This window comes from Sardina pilchardus, chromosome 6 (genome assembly GCF_963854185.1).
Source record: "Sardina pilchardus chromosome 6, fSarPil1.1, whole genome shotgun sequence".
Taxonomy (NCBI): domain Eukaryota; kingdom Metazoa; phylum Chordata; class Actinopteri; order Clupeiformes; family Clupeidae; genus Sardina; species Sardina pilchardus.
Window position 1 is genome coordinate 11677964 of NC_084999.1, and position 26114 is coordinate 11704077.

A 26114-nucleotide genomic window follows, 5' to 3' on the forward strand; every position below is an offset into this window, starting at 1 on the left:
GGTCACTTAGAAATTTCCATTCCACTCCATTATAGACAGAATCAGGGCAATATATCAGGGCAGCAGTTTTCAAATTACATTAGGTGCTTACCGGTATATAAAAGAGTTCTCCAATGATTTCTCAGATTGTCTGTTATCAGAGCAGTAAAACTGAATGTGCCTTTAGAGCATTGGATGACTGGTAGCCTAGCTGATAATGCTAATCTATGTAAATAAATACTGTATTAGAGATCAACCATTTCTTTCTACAACAGTCACTTACAACATTAATGATGATAACAAGGAAATGTGTAAGTTACTCCAAACTTTTGAACGATAGTGTACCTGTAGGCTATATATAAAATCACCATAATCAGTGGAAGGAAAGTAGCATTAACCAGGTTTTCTCTAGCCTGTAGTGTTAAACAAGATCAATTTGTAAAACAGAATCCAAGCTTAACCCCAGCTTGCCCCCAGCTTGCACACCAGTTTATCGATGTGAACTTTGAATGAAATTATAGGAGGACCTGACTTTAAAAATCCCGACCTACAAAAAAATGTGTTTTTGAGATCAACACAGAAAACAAAGTGTTTTAATATAAAACACGTTTACAGTATATTTTTGTAGCCAAAACTTGTATACATTACTTTTTAGAATCAATACACTTTTTAAAAAAAAATATTGAAGTGGTTTTGTCCCTTATCTCAAGAATCAGTGAAATATTCTAGAGATGGATCACTGTTAAGGGGGTGGCATCTTCTGATTTTTCGTGAGTGTGTGTTGTTAAGAGTATATAAGAATTGACCTCAACCACAGATATAGGCCTACTGTATGGGCTTGTTATTTTGACATTTCATGTGGATAACATGCTCCCAGTATCGAGAATAAAGCTGCAGTCTCACATCAGTTGTCTTGGATACATTTTGACCACATAAAGTTAAAGGACTTCAGTATCACGTTCAGTTTCAAAGTAACTGTCACATTTGAAGACGAGCCCTTAAAGGAATAGTTCGGAATTTTGGACATAGGACCTCATTTCCAACTTTACCGAGGTGATATAGGCTAACGCTGGTTTTGAGCTAACATATTTCTACGGTAACATCAGTCTGACATCAACAACAGTCTTACTCACTCCACCGCACACCCGATACAAGTAAATTAAATCGTCGGATCGATATACATGTCCGTGTTGATAGAATAATTTTAGAAATAAAACTAACCTTGCAACTCAATGATTTATTACATTTTGAGGGACTAGTTTCTCAATATCAATCCGCCACTGCCATACAGGGAACAAAGTAGGCTATTGCAATGCGATGCAAAGTTCGTTTTATTTCTAACATGGTTCTATCAACACTAGGCATGTGCATCGATAGTCTGACGTTAAAATGTATTTGTTTCGGGTGTTCTGTGGAGTGTTTTCAGTGGCAGGCTGGATGTTACCTTTGACTTGCACTATCTTGGCACCAGATTAGCACAGGATGAACGCTGCAACTCATAGGAAGGGCAGAAATTCACTGAAAATGGTCTTCACCGACCTATATCACCCAGACTGAGTTGGAAATGAGGTCCTATGTCCAAAATTCCGAACTATTGCTTTAAACACTGTGCTGGGTCCATCGTGCCTACTTAGATTTTTGGCTTGTCTTTCCCATCCGTGGCCTTTAGGTGGGGCTGTGTGGCTCTCAAGTGTGTTTGATTGGCGCAGGGCTTCTGATAGTCGTCCTCTCTTGTCCCTGCGCTGCTTGTCATACATACAGTACACATTCTTGGTTTGCCTCTCACCTGACTTTTGTCATCACTTGATGTCCACATTTCCAAACTATTCCTTTAATGTGAATTAATCTAAAAAAAAACTGCATAGGTCCATTAAATCTAAGTCTATAATCACCCAAACTAGATACCTCATCCTTGATACTCAAGATTCTCGAGACAATTGGACAGAGCATCCCTTTTGTATGAAGCATAGGCCATACTGTGAATAGGTCGCATATAGGTATATGCACTACAAGCTTACACATGTAGGCTACTACTTTTTCTTGTTTGTGCACATGAAATGCTTGCACACACCCTATCTTTCACATGTAGATGAAATGCTTGCCCATACACCACGTTTTCATCCACATGAAAATAAAAAGCTTGCATATACAGTAAGCCAATTCTGACTTGTACACCCCTGTCCAAAGCTCACATCTGCAAGCTTTTTGTGTGCATGTGCAAGACAAAGTTGAGTGTGCAAGCATTTCATGTACACATGCAAGAAAAAGTATTACATTTGAGCAGAGAAAGTAAAATGTTTTAGAATGCAGTGAGGCCAGGCAACTGTGTGTGTGTGTGTGTGTGTGTGTGTGTGTGTGTGTGTGTGTGTGTGTGTGTGTGTGTATGTGTGTTACCGCCGTGCCATGTCCTGGCTTTTTCACAGCACACATTAAAGCCACCACTGAACCCAACATCTGAGTAAACAGAAATAAAGAGGCATAGAGGCAATATCACTTTAATGTCATATATTATTATAGCCTATTATATATCATATCATATCATCATATATTTAGATATATTATGACACGGAAAGACAAAGCAATCTTCAGTTGCATGGACATGGTAAAAGTAATGGGAATATGATCTAATGAATCTTCAGGCCTATCTAGGCTATCGAGTTCTTCCAAAGAGGCAAGAAATGCCCGACGGCATCTAGACATGGCGTCAGATCAACATAACACGCCTAAAGATTACCTAATATCCCACATCGAATATCCAACGTCCAATATAAAACCAACTTTAGACACCCCCCCTAGTCGAGTGTCGATCACTTGCTGTGCAACATGCGGATTGACAGCTGTTGTTGCTGCGAGCAATTGATTTAGCCAATGAACAACATTGCTTCAACATTGGTGTTGGTGTTGCTTCTCATGACAATTATATAAAAACATAAACCATTAAAACATACAAACATTTATTTACAGCTGGGTTCAAGATCACTAGACACACCAAAGGTAGGCCAATGATTACTGCCAATCTGTCTGGCAATGTGAAGTTGCCTAAAAGGTCTGAAAATGCAGCATATGATGCTGCGATCTAAAGAAATTCAAGAACAGATTATAATGCAAGTCACTGACATCTATCGGTCTGGAAAGAGCTAGTTACTGTACAGTACATAGCCATTTCAAAGGCTCAAAGTCTCCAATGAACGCGTTGTGAGAGTCATTATCTACAAACGGAGAAAACAAGGTGAACCTTCCCAGGAGTGGCCAGCCTTGGTCAACGAATAGTATAAAAATTAAAAAATAAAAAGGAAATACAAAACATGCAAGGTACATAAAAGCACGAAAGGGCAATAGTTTAAAAGTGTTTAAGAAGTAATACTTAACACATAAAAATAACCAACACAGAATGATTATATGTATGGCAGAAAATGATGGTCATTTTCTGACACAGATACCCAGCCAACACATAAATCTATACATCAGATTACAATGAACAGCAGAGCAGGTAGGTAGGCCTACCCCAACACAAACAAGGGTTAGGGATGAAAAAAACATTTTTCCGTATAAGTCTCCTGGGGCTACATGCCCACCAAGTTTCATGTGCCCCGGTGTTACAGTGTCCCGGGAATCGTTGACCAAAAATTCAGGAAGTAGATGACGGGAGAAAGAAAAAGAAAAACTTTGACAAGAACTATATGACCGCTACGCTAGCTACGCTGATGATAATGGTCCCGAACTGTGTGCACACATGTTTCCTTCCAGGGCCAAAATGGCTGACCACAGGGCTTGATAGTCCCTCTTGTGGAGTATTAACACCCAAATAGTTAACACTCAGAGTTTTAAAGAAACCTGATAGAGCTGTAAAGAACAAGCTGTAAAGAATGAGTCATCACAATTTATGTGACATCTTTAAGTATTTTAGTTTTCGTGAGAAGCCGCATTTTGTATCATTTGAAACTGTTTGATGGTCTTCTTTGGAATGCCTGTGAAAAGCCCATTGCAGTAAACAACCCTACTGGAGATGAATACATGAATACATCTTCTAGACAATGTTTTGACATTAGCCCTCTAAGTTTGGCAATATCTGAATGCTTGAGATGGTAAAAAGCTGATTTAGTACAAGCTTTCATGTGGCTGTTTAAATTTAGATCACTGTCAATTATGACACCAAGACTTTAAATGGTATCTTGTCAATACACTGACAAAGATTCAAGGGGATCTAGTTATTAGGCGATAAAGCTAGTAAAATTGGGTGACCCAAGATTGACCCCTGAGGAACACCACAGGTCTAGGACGTTGCTGTGATTTTGCCAATAAAAGGAAGATTGAATATTGGCCTGTAGTTGGTGGCCTCCAAATTATTCTTCTTGAGAAGGGGCCTAACAACAGCTGTTTTCAGGGACTTAGTCATTTAGAATCTTCATGTCTTCAATTAATCAATTAACTACAGCAACAGCTTAGATATAAACTGACCCTTTCACCACCCATACCACCTAATCCTCAAGTGTCCGTCTTCCCCAGAGATGGCTCTTTCTCCTTCCCAAAGCTTAAAGTGGCTCTGCGGAGACTTCTAAGATGCCACATGTAGAGCCCAGCCAGCATCAGCATGCAGATGGCCAGCAGGATTGAGACAGCCACCAGCTCCCCGTAGTAGCTCTTGACGGAAACGACTTCACTGGCTTTGTTCAGAGCCGCGTTCTCCATCTGCGTGGTGATGACATATCCCTTCGGTTCCTGAGTCACAACGGTGTGGCCAGTCTGAGTACGTGTACTGGTAGTGTGGCCCGGGCTCTGCTCAGATGTTGGTGATGTCTTCCCTGCTGTTGTAGTCGGAGTGTGTTTACCTGACTGCGATGTGGTGTATACCTGCACGCTTGTAGGCTTGATTTCAGAGATTCGCAGTTTCACTGAGAAGATGCCCAGGGTCTGCTCAAAGCCTCGCTCCTCTGACATACAAACATAGCGCCCAACAGTGAGCGGACTGCCAGCGAAGACCAGACTGTTGTCTCCTGGCTGAAGGAAAATGGCGGGAGGCAGGTGAGTATTGTTGGAGAACCTCCAGGTGAGAAGTGACTGGCTGGAGAGTGTTGGGCAGAGTAGCACTGTCAGTCTGTTGAGTTCCTGGTAGAATTCAATTTCTGGAAAAGATTAGAATCAGAATCAGACTTAATTGGCCAAGTGTGCTTGCTCTGGCTCTAGATTCCAGGAGATTGTGTTCTAGTAGTCATAATAACAATATACAATATTCAATATAAAGTATATAATACACAACATTATTGACAATATTACAAATTTTTGGATCATGAAAACCTGAGAGTAAAAACATAACTTGGTGGTTTTGGTTTTGATTGTTCAGTAAATGGGCTTGGTTGGTTAATTGGCCGCTGTAGGAAATCCCTTACTGTACCTATTGCACTAGGAATTTGACACCTCTCTGGTTTGTATATGAAATGAGTAATTCTATTGTAAACAATATCACAAACATACCTTGGGGACCTTTCTCAGAGACAGTAGTTTTACATTGTTCTGTCACATTTCCGTGTTCGACATCTTGTCGCCTAAAAAAAAAATGATAGGTAGACATTTATAGATGTCACTATAACAGCAAAGTACATTGTCCAGGCAGACCTTACATTTACATTTATTCATTTAGCAGACACTACAGTAACTCATTTAGGAGGCATTCTTATTCAAAGCGAATTAAAGAGAATACCATTCAAGCTCCAGTACAGGGGAGACCCTAACTAGGAATTACTACAGCATCTGTCAATACTACTAGGGGATATTGTGCCAATATTAAAAGTACTAGTCCACGTGTTGTAGGAGGAGAGAAAGTGGTAGAAGTAGTGGTAGAAGTAGATTAGGAAAGAGGGGAAAGGTGCAAGGTGTGTGTGTTAGACCTAACTTTCTCTGTTGCCTTTTTAGAATAATTTCTAATGGATGCCTTCAAAAAGTATAAAATCTATAGGCTATATGGGGCTTATGGATGAATGACACATTTGTTTATGGGTGAAACTTACACATCAGATAAGATGTCGGACACCCTGGCACAGACTCCATTGGTGGGATCCCACCCACAGAAGGGATCTCTGGCCAACACACATTCAGCACAGGTCTGATGAAAAGAGCAGTTGGACACTGGGACCTGAGATATCCCCTCAGGTGACCCCACAAACACCATACCCTGAGGAAGAGAAAAACACCCACACCCACAAAGGATGTGAGGGTAAAGGATTAAGAGGCATTCTTTCAAACTGGACTCAAAGAATGATGAAGACTTGACCTCACTTAAGGTAACACAATGTAACTATTGGGTTACCATTCAGCACTACGAGGGCATCCAATTTGTCTAAAACCAACAAAAAGGGTCAGGCTCCTACTTGTGACAACAATGTTACATAGTGCATTCTGAGCACACATTGCCTAAAAATGAGTTTGAAGCTTTAATTTTAAGGGGGAAAAACTACATTGTGTTGCTTTAATAGTTTGGTACCTATTTCCATTGTCTACGGTATAGAGCATGAGATGAGTTCAAAGTAGCAGCAGAAACGTACTATGGAGGCTGACAGAATGATGTTTTTCACTGTCTGTGGAGATCTGAAGACTTGAATCTCCTCTATGATGTGGGGACCACCTTTCAGCAGAACCACTTTATGAAGGTATCCAGATTCTGACAAAAATAAATTGAGAAGGATTTAAAGAATGTACAAAGTACTGTATATGCATCAATATAACATAAAATATAAACTTTTCACTTCAGGAATCATAATTTGAATTCTTCTGTTTGTACACACCACTGAGTAAGAAAAGAACAGTGTAGGCTTGACCATTGGCTGCCTGAGTCTGTTGACCCACTACACGACTGTATGTCTGGTCTGGAGATAAAAGAACCATATTGTCCTTTGTTTGCACGTTCTCAGCCAGAAAGGTATCTTTCACCAATCCCAAGCCTTGAGTGTTGTTTGCCAAGTCACACTAACAAAACAAAAAACAAAACATAATATTAATATCCTTTGGAAGCATGTTATTTATTATGACACACACAGAAATGTACTCTTGGTCTGGGATTTCCCATAGTGACCGATCAACAACCAAGCCTATTTTTCATTACATGCCGTAAGATTCAACAGAAATGCACAATTGGCTTGTGGCAGTCACAAACACATTCACATGTTGTAGCCAATATCTGTAAAGGCCCTGCTTCACAGTCCAACATGCGCTGTCACAGAGGCCAATCAACAACAAAGTCTATATGAAATTACACAACAGAATGCAACAATACATTATCCACTGGCAGTCGCAAAAACCTGATTATGTCTCCAGGTGTCGCAACCCTGCAAATTCTGGATTCTGATTCTGATTCTGATTCTGATTCTGATTCTGATTCCCACTTTCAAAATCCTACTTCTGCCCTTCAAAGCCTTCCATGACCTTGCTCCTCCTTACCTCTGTGACCTTCTGATCCGTTACACTCCATCCCACTTCCTCAGATCCTCTAACCTGAATCTCTCTTACTGCCCCCCACACCAGACTCTATCCTCTGGGTGGCAGGTACTTCAGTGGTAATATGGCCCCTAAGCTCTGGAATTCCCTTTCTCAACCCCTCTGTGACTCCCCCTTCTTTCCTCTGTTCAACACTCAGCTCAAGACCTTTTGTTTCATGAACACTTTCAAGGAGAAATCCGGCGAGTTTTTCACTTCTGTTTTCTCGAGGTCACCGAGTACTGTCGGTACAATAAAAAAACGAAAACAATCGGTTTCACCTAACTCGAGTTGCTACAGCCAGCAGCTAACTCAGCCAGGCAGCTGCAGCGCTACAGTCTGTGGGCATACTGTATCCCTGAGCTCCCATTTACATGCCCCTAGAGTTCTATTTTCCCTCCTAATAGATACACTTCTATATTTGCTTCTACATTTGCTCAGTCTCACCATACCGATTCAACTAGTCTAACAGTCCAAACGCTGAAGTACAGCGTGAATATCCTCAAAATATGCCCAAACAATTCCGATCTTTTCAGGTATCGAGCTGAAAGCATTCCACAGCAGACTGTATGGAACTGATCAATCATTATTTGCAAGCTCTAAAAAGACCAGGTGTAATACACATGTCAACTATAATAGGCTACCATCTATAATGAAAGCTTTACTTCATTTTTTATATTTAATGTATTTATCTTTTAGCATCGTATTGGCATTGTTTGTCCTCTCACCTTTCCAAACTGAATGTTTTTTTCGGTTTGAGAAGTATATCTATCACCGCTCCATTTCCTGTAGCTCCTTGAGAAGGCCGTCTTTATGTCCTGCAGCTTAAAGGCACACACAGCAGACACCCCTGAAGTCAGGGACCTGTCAAGAAAGACCATGCTGGGGATCATTATTTTTTAGAGAATCCGTATCTTTCTCTGTCCACCATTCACTGTATGTTCTTTATAATAGTCAATGCTGTCCACAAGTTACTTTCATCACATGAAACTACACTGCATGAGAGTAGGCTAAATGTAGTCCATAATATAAATATCCAGCTCTGAAAAAAAAGGGACCACTGATTTTTCTGACGTCATCCTACCACAAGTCTATATATATATATATATATATATATATATATATACTGTATATATATTTGTCTGCTGTACCTAGCACCAAAAGTACAGATGTCAATGGCAATGTCAGCTGTCAGTTTTACAATACAAGACAATACAAATACAAATCTATACTGACGTGACTTTTAATCTGAGCTGGGGAACTGACCATTGAGATCTAAAGACGCCGTAGAAGGTGATGTCTTTTGAGGAGTCTCCCTCCGAAACAGGCACAATGTCATGGAGGATGTTAAATGGAAGCCCCTCTCCTTGCTGGCAGACGAGTTGAGCCTTAGCAAAAGTAGTCCAGCGTTTCTGCAGGACAAATTCCCCTCCAACATCATCCTGCCACAAGGATATCAAGTCAAGATTTAATTATGCTTTAAATATGATTTCCAACTAATTACAGTAAGTGTTCACTAAGACATATGAACAGATGTAATTCAATAACAGTGAATCTTTACAAAATAGCAGCAAACTTTTGCAAAGCGTTCATAACATATATTCATATTCTAGGACCAAAGATAACTCGGATTCTTAATATAGGCTAGTAGACAATAATACCATATGGTAAATGCTATGGTATTATGGTGTTTTTAGTCTTTAGATTAACATTCTATTACTCAATTCTCAATCTATTACTTTATTTCTTGTTATTGTTCATTTGTATTGTAAATTTACATATTGTACATTTTAAGAATCTTAGGGAGTTTTGGGAGAAGGTGTTTCCACATTACATCTTAGTGCATACAACAGGCACCCACCTTGCAGACCTGCGCCACTCGAGAGACAGTCAGCTTGCTCATAAAGTTGTACTCATTACCAGTTTCAGAGAAGAAAAAGTAGACCTTCTCGTCACCAGGTATGGCAGATGACTTGATGAAAGTTGGTTCTGAGATAGAGACCCGATAGAGACACACACACACACAGACACAGAGAGACAGACAGACAGAATGAACACATCACAGACAATTTGGACTTTAAAAACATCACCATATGAAAATGTGGCTGATGTGGTCTGCTATTTTATGGGACGGTTTTCAAACAAACCTTGTAGAACTTTCATAGGGTTGTCGAGACTCACGTCCACTCGACCATTTCTGCTAAGGAAACGTGACACACTTGGCGTCTTTCTCATATAGTCTGAGATTGTAGCAACATACATCTCACCATCTGTGGGGGGTCAGAGTTGGAAAAAGGCTGAGAATTTTCAGATAATATACCTGAGAGCTGTCAGTCGGAACACAGAGATAGCTGGTTAGCTGAAAGCTATAGCTGGCATTCCTGGCAATTATTTTTGCTTTGTCTTAATCTACCCACCAACTGAAATTGCTGTATTTCTTTCCTCTGGGGTGAAAGGACAGCGACCTTTGGCCCCTGCTGGTTTTCTAAGATGTGTCAACGTTTCTATATCCTAAGAGATAGGGGGGAGAGATAGAGAGAAAAAGAACAATTAATTAAAAAGCAAATTCAGACTTGTCAAATGAAACCATAAATTGGATACTTAGTGCGGCAGATTAGTGAAACAATTATCCCCTTTGTGGTACAAGCATCAAATGTGGCACAAATATTCTTTGGGACCCACTTTATCCAAAAAGCACATTAGCCATGCAAAAAAAAAAAAAAAAAATCAAATGGCCGCCATTTTCCAAGATGGCCGCAATTGAAAACCATTACACGTTATTCATGCCAATTTTGGTGCTTGTACCACAAAGTGAACGATTGTCCTGGAATATGGACTTAACCTGCCACACTAACTGTGCAAGTTTTTTAAAAAAGTGTCTCACGATGATTGTGTCATGAGGCTGGAAGGCATGGGTCCCACACACATACAGATGGGTAGCATTGAGATGTTCCAACAGGATGTAGTTGTGGCAGTTCAGCTGGGAGAACACATCGCTTTTGTCATTCTTATGGCTAGATGACACACTAGAACATTATATTAGATAAGTGATAATATTGGCTGACGGAAGAGCAAATTACCATGCCTTTACCACCCCATCTCCCCTGGCAAGTAGTAACATCCTTCGTAGGTGGTGCCCATTCAAGCTGCAAAGATATCATATGCACACAATAAGGACAGAAATACACAATATGTATGTTATGTTATACTATGTCGTGTTATGTTATGTTATGGCACCCTGGAGGACATTTTTGAAAAACCTATTATGACTTCTGGCAATGGACAGACTGAGATGTACAAATATGACATAACCATCAACAGATTTAAAGGTAGGGTAGAGGATCCTGGGAAACGATTCCAGCAAAGCTGCATTTTGAAAATACACAGGTCAGAAGTCCCAACCTCTTTCTTCAGACTTCCCCCGAAGTCACACCTCCAGAGTACAGGAACATGAAATGCTTGTTCACGAGCGGGAGGGAGGAGCAGATTGCAGTTTGATAGATGCATCAGAATCCAATCATCGTTAACAGTCCGTTCAGTATGATTGGATAATGTTTTTCCTGGATTGTTCGTTCTAGCTCACAGCTCTGCACACCCCATTACTCTTGGTGAGCTATCTCACAAATTCTTCACTCAACACATGACTCAAAACCTATATCATGATGAACAGCAGACCTTACAAAAATCATGTCTCTGTACAATACTGAAAGTGGTTCTAGAGTAAATTTGAAATTGAAACCACATTTCTACATGGTCTCAAACTTTGGGCCAAAATTCTGATGTATTCTAATATAAACTATTAATGTCAGAACATACATTTTTGTAAATTGATTAGCCAAAGACTATCCCACCATCATGGTTCTAATATTGCCAGATTCCAGACAGTCCCACTCACACAGATATCAATATGTACAGTATTTTTAGCATGCTTCCTTGTGACACAAATGCAAAAAATAATGAGACATAAAATGAAAGGAAAAAGGAAGATATGTATACTGTAGATGGCAATTACAATGGCCAAGATAACTATCTTATTTTAGATGAACTGCTGAACAACACCACTGACCACTTTAACATCATTTGTGCTGAAATGTACACTTTTTTGACCATATCTGAAGTGACACTCAGCAAATTTGTTTTGTGGTTGGGAACTTATTGCAGCATCATCATAACTCTACCTCACAGTACAAATATTTCCATCCATAGATAAAAACAATAATAATTATCAAGCCCAACCTCTGAATTGTGTTTCAAACTGCACCAGATTGATGCATTCAATGGATGACACAACATCAGAGGAACGCAGGCTCAGCCAATGATCAAAATGTGTATTTCAATTTCTATTTTGTTTGATTACAGTTCATGTAAATCTCTTTAAAATTGCAGTGGTCCTAGATCCCTTTATCCAAATGTTAATTTAACTCTGGGATCCTGGTCCCAACACTGAGATCCAAAGATGGTATGAAATATTTTGTTTTCATTTTTTGCTGAACAAATGTTTTTTTTTTTTTTTTCAGCAACATTTGCTGAAAATAAATTATTATGGCTACTACACTGACAAACTCTTAAGTCAAGAGCTGTATATCCTCTGATTTTATTATTTACAGATACAGTATACAGGCGAATTAAGTCTGACTCAGTTTTATCAGAAACTTTAAGGCCAAAGTTGGAAAGAAATCTGCTACAACTTCAAAACCGGATTAGGCTACTCTTGAAAGTGTATTTTAAAGGGGACTGCAATTCAACGTGTGTTCGGTAAGACTAATTCTGATGTAGCCTACAGTTTGTTTGAGCGAAGAGTTTGTGAGATATTCCACCTGTGCTGTGGTCTAGTAGTTATCCACAGAAAATGAACAGATCGAAAAAAGAAGAATGGATCTGGCATGACATTTCTTGTGCGTGAGATTGATGCTGAAAGTGTGACGCCAGATGTGTGAGAGTGGCAACCCTGAATTTTAAATTATTCAAGCATTTCATTATTTATTCAGATGAAAATCTTAGTGAACCAGATATTTCTATTCAAACAGGATGTTTGTCCATTCTATACCCACCTTTTGTTTCAGAGTTAGAACTCCAGACTGATGTACATTCAGTGAGAGGATGGCATCACGTGCGCCCGCATACAGAGTGGCACCATCATCACTTAGCAACAGGGTGGTTGCATTTTCAACATCAGAGAAATGAGCTGTAACTCTGACTGAATTTCCTGTAGCAGAGGAAACAAAACACACGTTTTCTGGAAGGCATGTGAAAAATTATGAATTATGAATATATGTAACTCTTGACCGTTACAACACAGGTGTTTACCCAATGCAAGTCTCGGCTGAACATGGAGAGACAAGCATCTCCATGTAGGCTACAAATGTAATTTTTGTGCAAGAGTCACTCTCGGCTGACCTACCTTTTCTCATGCAAACCAGTTGGGTACATGCAACCTGCTCTAGCATAACTCTATTTATATTTATAGAACATTCAAACCACATCTATGTAGCCTACGACGTGTCTTACAGATGCAACTGTGGTTAATGACATTGATCTGACATCACAAGACACACATAAACACAAAGAGAAAGCCAAGTCCGTGGAGACATCATTGTGACATGTTCCACTGGCATATTCTAAGCATCAGGAAATGGGGTACATCCATTTGCTTTTTCTGCCATGACAGTATACAGGATCGTGCCAGTGCCCCTGCGGTTTCAGCTCGTTTTAAGAGAAACAGTCATGTTGTGACAAATGCACAAACCTCTGACCACAATTTGTAGCGTTGGCAGTTGACACAATTTATCTACCAATAGTGAGTCATGACATTATGTAAGGGATATTCCGTCTGACACGGCACATATGGTGCAGGGTACATTTTACTGGACAGTAGGCCTGAGAGGCTATAATTGAACATCCAACTTGTTATTTATTTATTTTAAAATCAAAGTATGGGAAAATGTGCCATTACATGAACAAGTAATTGTTTAGGCAGGTTTAAGGTCTAAAGTAACAAAGTGATATCAATGTTAAAGGGATGGCAAAGCATTGACAGTGAAAGGTCATTGATATTAGACATGGGCTGTTCTACACATCCCACCATATTCTTTCATCACCCACAAAGTCCTTTTTCTTAAGATGACAGCTTTCAACTCCTCGCTTTCTACACATCCACTCCAGATTGGGGTAGAAGCACAACTACTCGACTCTAGGTCACTTGTCATGTGCCTTTTCTGTGTAAAAGTACATTTATTTAGCAAGAAAAGCACATGAGTACATTTGAGTTGAAAGGGAAATTTCAAATATTTCCACATCTTTCAGACTATCAGCCCGTATTATGTACTTCTCTAGTGCATTCTGAACTACAGCACTCATATTACTCATCTCGCTTCAGCAGAGGTGGAAAAGTCCAGCTTCAGAAAGTAAACGTCCAACCATGTGTTTGTTCTACCTGTGTACTTAACACAGGTGATCTCTCCAATTTGCTGCTCTCCCTGGTTGAAGAGTTGTGCTAATTAGAATCAGCCGGTTGAAGTTAATGGTTGGCACAGATACGTGGTAGGACTTTTACTTTGTGAAGCTGAACTTTTCCACTTCTGTATTTCAACAAGAATTAAACTAAATTAAACAAGAAATGTTATGTAATGTCAACAACAGGTAAGGTCTTGACTCACCGCTGCCATCAATAGGGAAAGAGACACGAGGAGTCAGTCTGCCATGGGATGCTGTTGTACATGTGAGCCCCACGACGACTACAACCATCCAGCACCTGGCCACATGAGCCATGCTCCAGTCCCGTAATCAGCTCCTTCCAGATACAGTATAAACCTAAGATACAGTTTTAAAAAACCTCAAAGTTGCCGATTTGAGGAGTGCCACTCTTAGTAGTAGCCTGGTAAGTTTGAGTGTCTATAGACTGCTCTGCAGTGTAGAGCTGTTCTGAGATAGCATCAGATGAGGAAATGGTTGAGCACATTTTTTTTTTCGCTGGAAGCCAAGCAACCAGAGAGTGGTGACAAGTTTCAGTGATGACTATGCCTATATTTATGCTTTTTAAAAATATATATATAGAATATCTAAAAATTGAACAACTTGATTGACATTTTAATCCAAAGTTAAACTTTGTAGAAATACAATATTTAGATACTTTAAGGGATAATTACTGAATATATAAACATAAATATAGCTTTTGGTTTGTACAGTTTTTGAATTAATCTGTTCGTTTGAGAGTTGAGATTTTATATTGTAATAGTAATTTGTAGAGGTTGGTTGGTTATTCTTTACACATCTTTTATGAAACATGACATCATATCCTGACTTTTTTTTTTTGTTGTATTCACTTCCACATTCTCTGAGCTGAACCAATGGTTTTCTGAAAGTATACAGCCATCTCTTGCCAACTATATTGCTTTTAACCTTCTTCTTAATCTCCACAGTTAAACCTGTTCACCTCTCCATAATTCATGTTTATTGATTTCACCCAAAACACATTTCTTCATCTTTGGCCTTCTGGGGCCAAGTTTCCCAGGACAGAAGAGTGGAGAAGAGGGGAAGAGTGGACACAGATGAGTTACCACACCATGACTTTATTTCCTTACAGTAATCTCAACATGAGAATGAAGGAAAATGACAAAGAGAAATCTGATGAGATGAAACCTCATGAAGTGTTTTGAAAGGACTTAGTGATGCATCCTTCCAAAACAAGAATGTCAAACACCTGCACAGAACCACAACCATGTTTGACAAATGCTGTGTGCACCTTGGATTAAAAAGGATGGAGATCGAGGAGAAAATAAGGTTGAGGTCCAAAGGCCGAGGTCTAATACTTTTTCTGTCCTTCATAACAGAGTTATTGATACTTCTTTCTGAAATGGGTATTACAGTACATCCTGTATTTAGCTGTGACATGTAAAAGACAGTTTGTGTGATTATGCCAAAACAAAACAGGAATAAAATTTGCCTACGTTTTTCAAAATACTTCAATCTCACAATTGAAAAAATCAATCACAGATAGATTACAAGAATGTTAAATGGATGCATTATGATGGGCAAACATTTTACACATTCTGAGAAAAATGCATAAATGCACCAATTAAAATGTCTCCCGAACTTAGTCACCATCTTGTTTGTAATGTAACATCAGGCAAAATGAATAGAACATGAAGACAGAAGGCAAACGTTTGCATAATTGTGCAGTGAAATGCTGATGATCTTCATAAACACAAATCCATGGACAAATCCCTCCAAGGCTGCCACTGACACACAGCCAATGACATGTTCGACTTTGTCAGAATGTCTCAGATTTCCATGGTAACATTCAATTCAGAGCAGATATTCCAGTGCCTGGTTCCTGATGCAAGGCCAGTCATAACACCTTTTATGCATTAATGTCTTTGTGAAAATTGCTTATGGTGAATTCAATGCCCCAGTGCATTGAGCAATAAAAGGTCTACTTGCATAGACTAGACCACTAAAGCACATGTGTGAAAATCTAAAGCCTAACATCACATACTGTAACATCGACTGTCAGAGTGATGTGATGGTACTATTGAAACGTCACATGACCACCAGTCAGAGATAGACATGACAATGACCTGAGCTTACCCTAAAAAACGGGGCATTGCTAATAAGTCACATAATGTTGGAGCAGCTTGTATGTTTTTTCAAACATTTTTTTTTAAAGTCTCTCATACTTTCACGCCCACGCCTCGATCAGACACAAACAGAAAAAAAACAAAATCTGAATTGGTCTTCACAAACTAACTGTCATGCTGAAGGCGGTTTGAGTTTTTGGATGTCTGTGAATCCCTTAAAAAAAAAAAAAAAAAAAAAAACCATCCAGGCTTTCACTGTGGGTCCACTTCAAAACCTCGTTGTGTTTGGGCTGTAGCAGACAGGCTCCTCCTGTAGCAGTTGCGCTGTTTAATACTGGCCAAGTGAGAGCGATGGGGCCAGGCCGAGTCGCAAGAGGAAGCTATCGCAAAACAGGGAGGAAATGAAAGTGCAGCATTTGGTTTCAGCGCAGTCAGTCTTAAGGCATTTTGCTCCGCAGATCTCCCACAGAATCAGTGCAGCGAGAGCTACTGTATGTCCACTCTCATGCAGGGAGAGTCCAGACGAGGCTCCCAGTTCCTGGGCTAAACGGGAGGAGGCATGTGGGGTTTTGGAGGAGGCTGGGGTGCTCTTATTGGGGGAAGAGGTGGATGCCTGTGGTAGAGAGGAGGAGAGAGAATGGTGGGTGAAGTGGGATTGAAATATAGCTCGAAGACATGCAAACACCCACCAACACCCACACAAGACACAACCACCCACATATGAAACATGCAACACACATGTGAACACATATGCAAACCCACACAAGACACAACCACCCACATATGAAAACACACATGCACATGCGAACACAAATGCAAACACACACATACACATGCATACATATGCATACACGCACACACACGGACTAGGGATCGTAAGATTCACCGATTTGTATGGGTACATCAGTATGAACATTTACAATACAATTGCATCAATGCCAAAATCTGTGTTTAAAAATTAAAAATTAAAAATCTGGATGAACTCAAGTGTGTGTCATGTGCAAAGTCTCTATATCCATAAAAACCAATGAATCGTCACCAGTTTACACATGAAAAAAATCTGCATTGCATCGTATGGCATCGCATACACACACACACACACACACACACACACACACACATACACACACACACACACACACACACACACACACACACACACACACACACAGGTTCTTAAACTAAGTACTCTTTACCTCGACGGGACTACACCAGCAGGAGGTCCTCGTGTAGGCAGCACCCCTCTGGTCGGCAAAGCCGTGCGATGCCTGGGGGCAACTGCGGCGAGTCCGGGGGGGTCGGCGGAGTTCAAGGGAGCCAATGGCAAAGGCTTCTTGGGCACAGGAGGCTTGGGGGGGCCTTGATTCTGAAATGACACACAAAACACTCTTGACAAGTCTGTTTAGCATTGACGTTAGCGTTAAGACTGGTGTGAGACCTGTGAATTCACACCATCACCCGCAATAGTTTATAATCAGCATCAGAGACACCACTGATCCACAGTTGAGAGTCTTTATATGGCTATTCAGCGTTAGTCTGACGCTGGGCTACTGCTCCTGTGATACCTGGCTATTCGTGTGGAGGGGGTCGGGGGGGAGAGGCTTGCTCGGAGGCGCCGGACGCTTTGAGGGCGAAAAAAGAGAAGGAGAAGTGGGTGAGAGCGACCAGTTGGCTTCCTCATTACGCAAACAAAATTACCATGCCACTTGCCACACCACACCACAAAAACAACACCACCATACAACACCACACCACATGCACACAGACACTCGCTCAGTCCCAGCATGCCCGAATCAACTCCAAATTATAATCCCAAAGGATAGAAAGTCAGGGACAGGTTCCAAAACGCATGATCACACCGAACAGAACAATGGGCACCAATCACTCTTCCCAGCTTAATCACAAGCTGTGTTCACGGACACCTAATATCTGCTGTAAGTGGAGATGAAGCATGTTGAGGGACAGCATGTCTGCTGTACGCTAGGCATCACAATTTGCAGAGACTTGAATGTAAATTGCTTTGAGGATCACTATCCTCAGAGGGTGAATGCAGTGAATGCAGTGAACCACACTGCGGCACTCAGTGAAAACCTGCTCCATCTCCACATTCAGCTCTAAGAGGTCATCCCCATGCACAATCACCACAATCACGAACACAGGACCACACGCCAGCCAAACAGCTGAGGGGCAAAGAAATGGAAACGTGGACAGACATGGATCATCACAGGGCATAGATAGATCATGCAGGCCCACTACATTAATTAGGTCTGGAGAGAACTACAACACAATCCCAATGATTTGATGGACTGGATCAACCAACACAATATGTCATTGGCACATGAAGGGATATGATCGGCACGATGATTATAATGATGATGCCTAGAGGCTAGAGCTACTCGGCCCCCGGGTACCTTGCGCTGAGTCTGAGTCTTGCCCTCAGAGGGAGGGGGATCTGGGGGAAGAGGTTTGGAGGGAGGGGCAGGTCTTTTCCCCGCCGACTGGGCAAGGGGGAGAGCGGGAGAGAATAAACAAAGAAACATAATAGCATCACGTTAGATCATCACGGCCCACTGAACAACTCAAGGCCAACTGGCAAGCTAAGATGTCAAAACACACACACACACACACACACACACACACACACACACACACACACACACACACACACACACACACACACACACACACACACACACACACACACACACACACACACACACACACACACACACACACAGACACGCACACACGCACACATGCACACACGCACACCACTTTATGGTCAATAGCTTGTTCCTTCACATCACAGTCATAACAAATAAAAATAGGAAATGCGCTAGCCACACCGACACTGACATTCTAAGAAATAAGACTCGCTTAGTGAACCACCAACACCACCACTGCTGGACTTTACCTGGTTAGTCTTTAAAAGCGGGTCAGGGGGAAGTGGCTTATTAGGGGGAGCAGGCCTGTCTTGTACCTGAGTTAAAATGACAGAGGAAGCAGAAGAGAAAACAAGAGGCCTTTTATGGCAACGTGCAAAGTCAATATATTATTGTCTTACCTCGGTGTGAGAGTGGTTGTTAGTTTCAGAAAGTCTAAAGCGAGCAAAGGGTATCAGCAGCTCACATTACCTCGTTCCTCGTATGAAGGTAACGAGAACGGAAACCTATGATGTAAGCTACAGGGTTATTTATAGTCTGTGTCTGAAAGTGTTGTGCTTGAAACAATGAGCAAAACACAAGCTAACCATATGAGTTAAACCAACCAAGAGAGTTAAAGGTAATACATGCAGGTAACACACTGAGAGTGAGAAGGGTGTGCTAGACGAAGTGCTAGCTGGACAGACATGCATATAGACATGACATATATATATATATATTGTTTTGTATCTAGACAGGGTCAAAGGAACAGAGTTTTGACTTCTTGTTCCACACAGGCAGCTAATTCTCTTGTCACAGTGCCGTGAAGCTATAGAGGCCCACATGGGGCCATCCAGCTTCCGACCACAACACACAAGCTCAAAATCAGACAGTGCCACTGAATCCATTCTGTGCCTGGTAAGGTCGTAAGAGATACTTATCATTGAAATGATCATACGCCAGTCAAAACAAAACAGGAAAATCAACCAGAAATGGCCTACACATGTATGCATTTCTGTACTGAATGTATAATAACCACTGAACTACAGACATACTTACCATACATTTCTTTTCAATAACATCAGCTTACACATACTGTACACACACACACACACACACACACACACACACACACACACCACTTTACGGTCAATAGCTTGTTCCTTCACATCACAGCCACAAAATAGGAAATGTGATAGCCACATGAACACTGAGCCTTTGCCTGTGAACCAAACGGAACAACACTATACATAGATCTCCTCTCTACACTTGATTGAAATGTAGTTTCATGTTAGACCTTCAGCAAAACCAGTCTGCCATTAAATGCCACCTTGTCATACTACCAGTGTGTGTGGAATGTTTGATGCGTCAAGAGGCTCAAGACACGAATTCAGCCTCAGCTGAATGTTTAGATCAATAAAACATCTCAACTTGAGCTGATGTGAATCTTCTATTATCAGTTGAGCTGACAGAAGGAGAACCTGAGGAAAAGTGGCAACTAAAACTGATGAGGGTTCACCCTCCTTCTGTGGCCCTGTCGTGAGACAGCAGCACGCAGAGTGCTGGGCAGTGAGAGTAGTAAAGGCTACCTTGCTGGTGGTGGTCAGAGGGATGTCGTTCTGCTGCTTGCACTTCCTCAGAGGCTGGACCTCTTCTCCCTTATGAACTTCATTGTGCTCATTTGCCTGTGACCTAGAGGGGAACGAACCAGTGTCAAAGGTTATATCTCACACTTACGGACTTCACTTGGTCATCAAGGAGCTAGTGGGGAGTGTCATAGGAGAGCATGGATCAAGGGAGCAGAGAACATGTATCAAGATGACCGATACATAAATGAGATCTTCTCATTGCTAATATTTTCATACAACATACGCAACACAAATCACACAAGTAGTAACATCAAGGCTCTAGTACAATTACAAGAGAAGGATATTCCCAGCACTAGAGAAGTGCCTTTAAACTGCTGCCAGTGTTGTTGCACTAACAGGAATGGCATAAGAATGACAGATATGATAAATAAATAATTGATAGATATGATGAAGTCTGCTGAGTAGTACGTACTACTCATGGGTAACTTGAGAGCAGACTTCATCATATATACTAATGTGAGATGCTTAAAAATGATGGTCTATGATTTGATAAGGTAAAGTACAAGGACAAATGGAACAATGTTTTGTCTCTCACTACAAATAATGACCAGACAGCATTCTGAGGAGCCATGGCTAACGTCAAATCAGGGTTTGATTATGTAAAAATTATCAGAAAGATAAAAAATATTTTTATTTACCGCCAAGTTAACTCTTCAGAATGGTCAAAACGGTCAGAATCACATTTGGAACTGACTGATATCTCTACACAGTCATTGCAACACACTAGTCAGTAAAATCAGCGCCAACCAGGATTTCATGGAAGACTTACACACAAGGTAAATATTTGGGTGATGTAAAGGTAAAGACGGGTCTGGATCTAACACAAGAACTTTGATTTAACAAGGGTCCGTTTCGGGATCATTCAGCTCATTTACCCACAGCTTTACCTATACTTAGATGAGGGATCTTCCAAATAAATCTTGACATGGGCCACACTGCACACACTGTTTTGAGGGCAGGACGAAATAAAATGTTTCCAAATTTATTTGCACACCCTGTTGTTCAGTTAGGAGAACACGACAGCACCAAAAAGCTTCATCCATGGTATCAAGTTCCCTAGAGGAAATACTGTATATTGATGCCTAAATCAATTAAGCAATTCCTATCTGTCAATTTGAATATAAGCACATTACTGTTACACAACATCGATACTTCCAGAAGGCAGGCCTGACTCTAGGACATAAAACAGCACGAGCAAGGTTTTCATTCAGTTTCCATGGACGACATGTACTAATTAGCATAACAATCCTTTGCTTTGGAAAAAAGGATCAACAATCCCTCTGAATCAGTGCATTTTTTAAAAAAAAAAACTTTGCTTAGGGATCAGGCTTAGCCTCACGTTTCAATGATTCCCTTCAGAAATAGGTCACCTAAATGCATACAGTTTCTTTCATTGTCCTGACTGATGAAGGTAGGCTTGTTTGTATGTTGCTGACCAAACTGACTGTACGGCCTGGCCTAGCTTAGCCTATAGCGCAGCCTGTCCTTTGTGCTCTCACCGGCTCTGGTGTTGGGGCTCTCCCTTCTGTAGCGGGCTGATGCCGAGGCACGCCAGCTTGCGGCGGAAGCGCGGGATACGCAGGGCGGCACACCACAGCACCACCGAGGCTGGCAGCACCAACAGGAAGAACACCAGCAAGGCCACGCGCGCCGGGTCCGAGTCTAAAACAGGGCAGGAGGGTTAGCATGCTTTTAGCAGTTACAGAAGAAAGATGCTTACACTTACAGATCAGTGCATAATCCCATCTGAAAAAAAGGAATGTTTTGGATAATGCTATCCAAAAACCTGTTGTTTATTTATTTATTGTTTTCCTGTAAGCTCCTGCATCTGAAAATCTGTACGCATTGTGCACCATGAAACTAAAAGTGCCAGTGCCATTGTTTTTGGTGTAACAATCAACATAATGTTCCTTGCATACAGTAGGTGCAATGCGAGGGGAAATGCCCTCTGTGGGTAGAGTAGACACAGGACAAAGACTACAGCAGACGAGCAGTGACTGCACACACAGGTATGTGAGTGTTGCTATAGGCACCTTTGGGCTGTCTGGCAGGTCCGCTGTCCACACTGCCACCTGAGCCTGAGTATTTACAGTCGGGAGGGGCCCAGCCTGGCTCGCAGTGGCAGTTATTATTGCTGTTGCAAACCTGGTGAGAAACAAAACAGCAAAACAGGAAAAGAAGAGAAGAGAGCGAGAGAAAGAAAAAAGAGAGAGAGAGAGAGAGAGAGAGGGAACTGAGGTCACGGTGTGAAAAGACCATATCGACACCAAGATAGAGAGAACAGGATGAAGAGATGTTGTGGTTTTCAACACCAACACCATTTTTTTTAATTGTGCCGTGCGCTGGAGATGGCAGTTGTGCAACAGCAGAGAGAACTCTTACCCCATGACCACTGCAGTTCCTCTTGCACTCCTCCACCCTGAACACAGACACATCACGGCAACGCTGGTCTATGCACGCCTGAAAGAAACGTTAGGGCGTTAGGGCGTAGCATCAACACCTCAGATTTGACACAGATTTCTTCAAAACTCAAACTATAAACAAACATTAAACAGATTCATATCTAAATGTTTGTGTTCAGCAGAAAATCTATTTTATGTAATAAAACTTTAAACTCAACAAAACATTTAAAAATGACTATATATCTATCTAAACCAATTCAAACCAAAAACATGATTAAGAAAAAGTAACTGGCACAGGAATAGATGACACTTTAGGGGAGACCATGTCCGAACACCAAATCAGGATGGGTCGAATGCCTACCTTGCCTTGGCCACAGGAGGTCCCCTGGGTTACCATTGCAGGATCAGAGACATCGTCTCCGAGGTCAAAGAATGTGCCACGGCAGGTGAAGTCACTGTGGTTCAGGCGCACTTTGGTGGTGAGGATCTCTGCATTGGAGCCCAGCAGGGGGCGATCATTCCCACCCTGACACTGAATTCTTCCACAAAGCACGTCTCTGTGAACCATTTGAGGCCATTCACATATATTAAGAGGTGTTTTTACACACACATGATTTGGACATAAAAAGGAACACTTCTCATTAATCTATTATACCATTTATATAGAACTGTAAACTGTGAACAACAGTAAGATAATGTATAGTCATACTGTATGTATGTCACTGAAAAATGATATAACTGAACCTTAAAAGAAGACCAGGGTTTCCCCCAGAAAATTTGTTAGTTAAGGTGGTGTCTGTCCAGGGGAAGGGGGCGTCGCCGTAGCGTCCCCGCCACAGCCCTCGATGGGGGGGGGGGGGGGGGGGGGGGTCGAGACCGTTGGTTGAACTGCAGCCGAGACCGAGTGACAACGGCCGAGTCTTTTAGGAAGCAAGTCTGAGTCGAGACTGAGTCTTAAAGGAGTCAAGGCCGCATCAAGACCAACCAAAGAAAGAGGTTTTCATAATTTACATCACCAAGGATCATATAACAGTTCAATTCCCAAAGGGTAGAGATTGTTGGCTACAGGAGCAGTCTAGCACACACTTGTCTAAATAACTTCTTTTCTGATTTACTTTAAGACAAGGAGGTCAGCTGAAGTAAAAAATTAGTAGGCTGTCAGCATTTCATTAATGTTGAAAATGTTGAATTTTGACACTAATGACAGCAATATACCTGGATTTCACATTCATTGTATCAGATTTAATTGAATCAGCAACCAATTAAACATCATTAACACAATTTAGACAATATTATACCTTAAAAGTTTACAACTCCAATGCAGGGCCTTTTGTATCTTTCAAAACCTTTGCACTGCTCAGCATAGCACCATAGGATATATTTTAAAGCCAGTCAATATTATAGTATTCTATTAAAACCAAGAATATTTGCAAATTGCAATGGTGGATATTTTAGAATATATCATGAAATAAAGATGAAACTGTATGAAAATGTAACATTGCGACTGTATGGTATAGTTAATGAATTGTGATTTAGTAGGCTAAAGCTGCAATTCTTTGATTGAAGCTGTAGGCCTTTATTGTGCGTGCCTGTTGCTCATATAGCCTAAGAGAGCCGGAACGTTTTTAATGCTTTTAAAAATATAATTAGCGAGATCGTACCGCATTGAACACTAATATTTTGTCACTAGCAACCAGATCTGTGATCTGTCAAATACAGTTGCATGTTCAGCTCTGAACAAAAACATCCAGGAATTATTTCTACAAAACGGAAACATGCGTCCCGCCCGGTCGGGATGAATGAAACTGGCATGGGAGACAAGAGGCTATAGTTTAAAGTTTAAACTAGCCTGTGTAAACCTCAGACAATTTACAACACGTGAATGAATAGCCGTCACAAGTTGTTGTTAGCTGTAGGCTAGATGGCACAAGTATTTGTCACAACAAATTACAAGATGCAGTGGGCTATGCATTCATAGTAGACGAGTGATTAAAAAAAAGATAAAGCGCTCAAAAGTGTTATGCCGCTCATCCCACACATTTGGTAGATTCAACGGAGAACCATTCCTGTGAGAGTCGTCAAATCTAGCTAGGTTTAGGCTATTTGTGTTCGCAGTCACTCTGAGATATGCGTGGCAGTGGCACCTGACCTGATATCAAATACTCATGCTGAATGAGCGCGTCGCCTGTGCGCATAGGCCAACTCGATTTTGAAAAAGTTTATTTTTTTATGCGTTCTACAGAGAAGGGAGACCAGCGGCTACGGTTTGGAATGACATGGAGAAAACATGACAGAGTAATACGGCGAATATCACTATACATAATATATTTATTTATTTATTTATTTATTAATTTATTTATTGAAGACGCTAGTTAAGGCGGCAGCCCTGTGTTGTTAAGGCGGCCGCCTTAGCAGGAAAGCGCTGCGGGAAACCCTGCCTTAAAAGAAGACAGATTACTGCTTCATATCAGTAGTATTACTACTACAATATCCTATTCAATTATATAACAGGGTTATATAAGGTTACTATAACGGTCATGGTTTATATTTGAATTAATTATAAGAATTAGACTTTGCACAACAGAATTGTAAAGGTTCACTTAGACAAGTACTGTAATTTCCCGACTATTAGCCGCAGCTTATACATTGATTTTGCTAAATTTCTTCAGCTTTGAGGTTAATACAGGGGGGCAGTTAATATGGTGTTAATATGGCTTTGTTTCATTTAACTTGCATAAAACACTGTCCTGCGGCTAATACACATTGTGGCTTATATGCGGGAAATTACTGTATTCAGTAGTACACATACTGTACACAATGATGGTCTTGGTGATACTTACGCGCTGGGGCATGGGATGTAGGAGCCGTTGGCCATCTGACCGCAGTTGCCGTATTTGCTGCCCTGTTTGTTGACTGAGGAGAAGCACACAGGTGGAGCTCGGGTGGCATCTGAGGAAGAGGGGAAAACAACACTCTGAGCGGATGCAGAGCTAGTCCTAACAGTACAGCAGCAAAACATCGTTATTATGCGGCTTCCTTCTTAAATAAAGTATGTTTATAACTGCGGATGATTCACCAGTGTATTTTTATGTTACAAACACCATCCAGGCCAAAAGTGTTTTGTGTACCTATGTAGGTGGGGCTAAAGTTCGGCTGCACCCAAGCTATAAATGAACGAGCCCAAAACAGTCTAAATAGTTCACTGCTCTTTTGTGGAAAATAACTTTCAGTAATGAGCCCAAAACTGTTCAATTAGTTCACTGCTCTTTTGTGGAAAACAACTTCAGTTAATTTACTTAATACTCACTGCATCACAATACTGTGTAGTACCCAACCCCACCCAAACAGCCTGCTCTCAAATTTGTATCAATTATTCAAAACGTTGTCAGCAAGTCAAGG

General features: G+C 41.0%; 2 protein-coding genes across 6 annotated transcripts in view; both read right to left on the minus strand.

Annotated features, from left to right (window-relative positions):
- Positions 1 to 2468: 2468 nt before the first annotated feature.
- Positions 2469 to 14311, minus strand: LOC134082600 (semaphorin-4B). 2 transcript variants are annotated; one of them, XM_062538427.1, is made up of 14 exons: positions 14103 to 14311; positions 12498 to 12652; positions 10527 to 10592; positions 10331 to 10426; positions 9864 to 9957; positions 9594 to 9716; positions 9308 to 9435; positions 8713 to 8888; positions 8175 to 8310; positions 6759 to 6939; positions 6519 to 6634; positions 5985 to 6148; positions 5452 to 5522; positions 2469 to 5102 (listed from the first exon to the last, which is right to left on the minus strand). In XM_062538427.1, the coding sequence occupies exons 1-14, from the start codon at positions 14212 to 14214 to the stop codon at positions 4465 to 4467; spliced, it is 2256 nt and encodes a 751-aa protein (XP_062394411.1). In that variant the 5' UTR covers positions 14215 to 14311; the 3' UTR covers positions 2469 to 4464. The 2 variants fall into 2 exon arrangements, with proteins under 2 accessions (XP_062394411.1, XP_062394412.1); XM_062538428.1 differs by lacking the exons at positions 12498 to 12652; positions 14103 to 14311 and having other exon boundaries at positions 9864 to 9954; positions 10330 to 10426; positions 10527 to 10537.
- Positions 14312 to 14998: 687 nt separating this feature from the next.
- Positions 14999 to 26114, minus strand: part of adam15 (ADAM metallopeptidase domain 15) — a 31131-nt gene continuing 20015 nt past the window's right edge. Inside the window, exons 15-25 of one of the 4 annotated variants that reach the window (XM_062538429.1) lie at positions 25556 to 25664; positions 23077 to 23272; positions 22696 to 22773; positions 22347 to 22458; positions 21813 to 21975; positions 20254 to 20356; positions 18937 to 19002; positions 18434 to 18520; positions 17588 to 17644; positions 17219 to 17388; positions 14999 to 16635 (exon numbers count right to left, since the gene is read on the minus strand). In XM_062538429.1, coding sequence (XP_062394413.1) covers positions 16566 to 16635; positions 17219 to 17388; positions 17588 to 17644; positions 18434 to 18520; positions 18937 to 19002; positions 20254 to 20356; positions 21813 to 21975; positions 22347 to 22458; positions 22696 to 22773; positions 23077 to 23272; positions 25556 to 25664 — 1211 coding nt within the window. In that variant the 3' untranslated portion in view covers positions 14999 to 16565. The remainder of the gene's footprint in view (positions 16636 to 17218; positions 17389 to 17587; positions 17645 to 18433; positions 18521 to 18936; positions 19003 to 20253; positions 20357 to 21812; positions 21976 to 22346; positions 22459 to 22695; positions 22774 to 23076; positions 23273 to 25555; positions 25665 to 26114) is intronic. The other 3 variants (XM_062538430.1, XM_062538431.1, XM_062538433.1) reach the window with 3 other exon arrangements.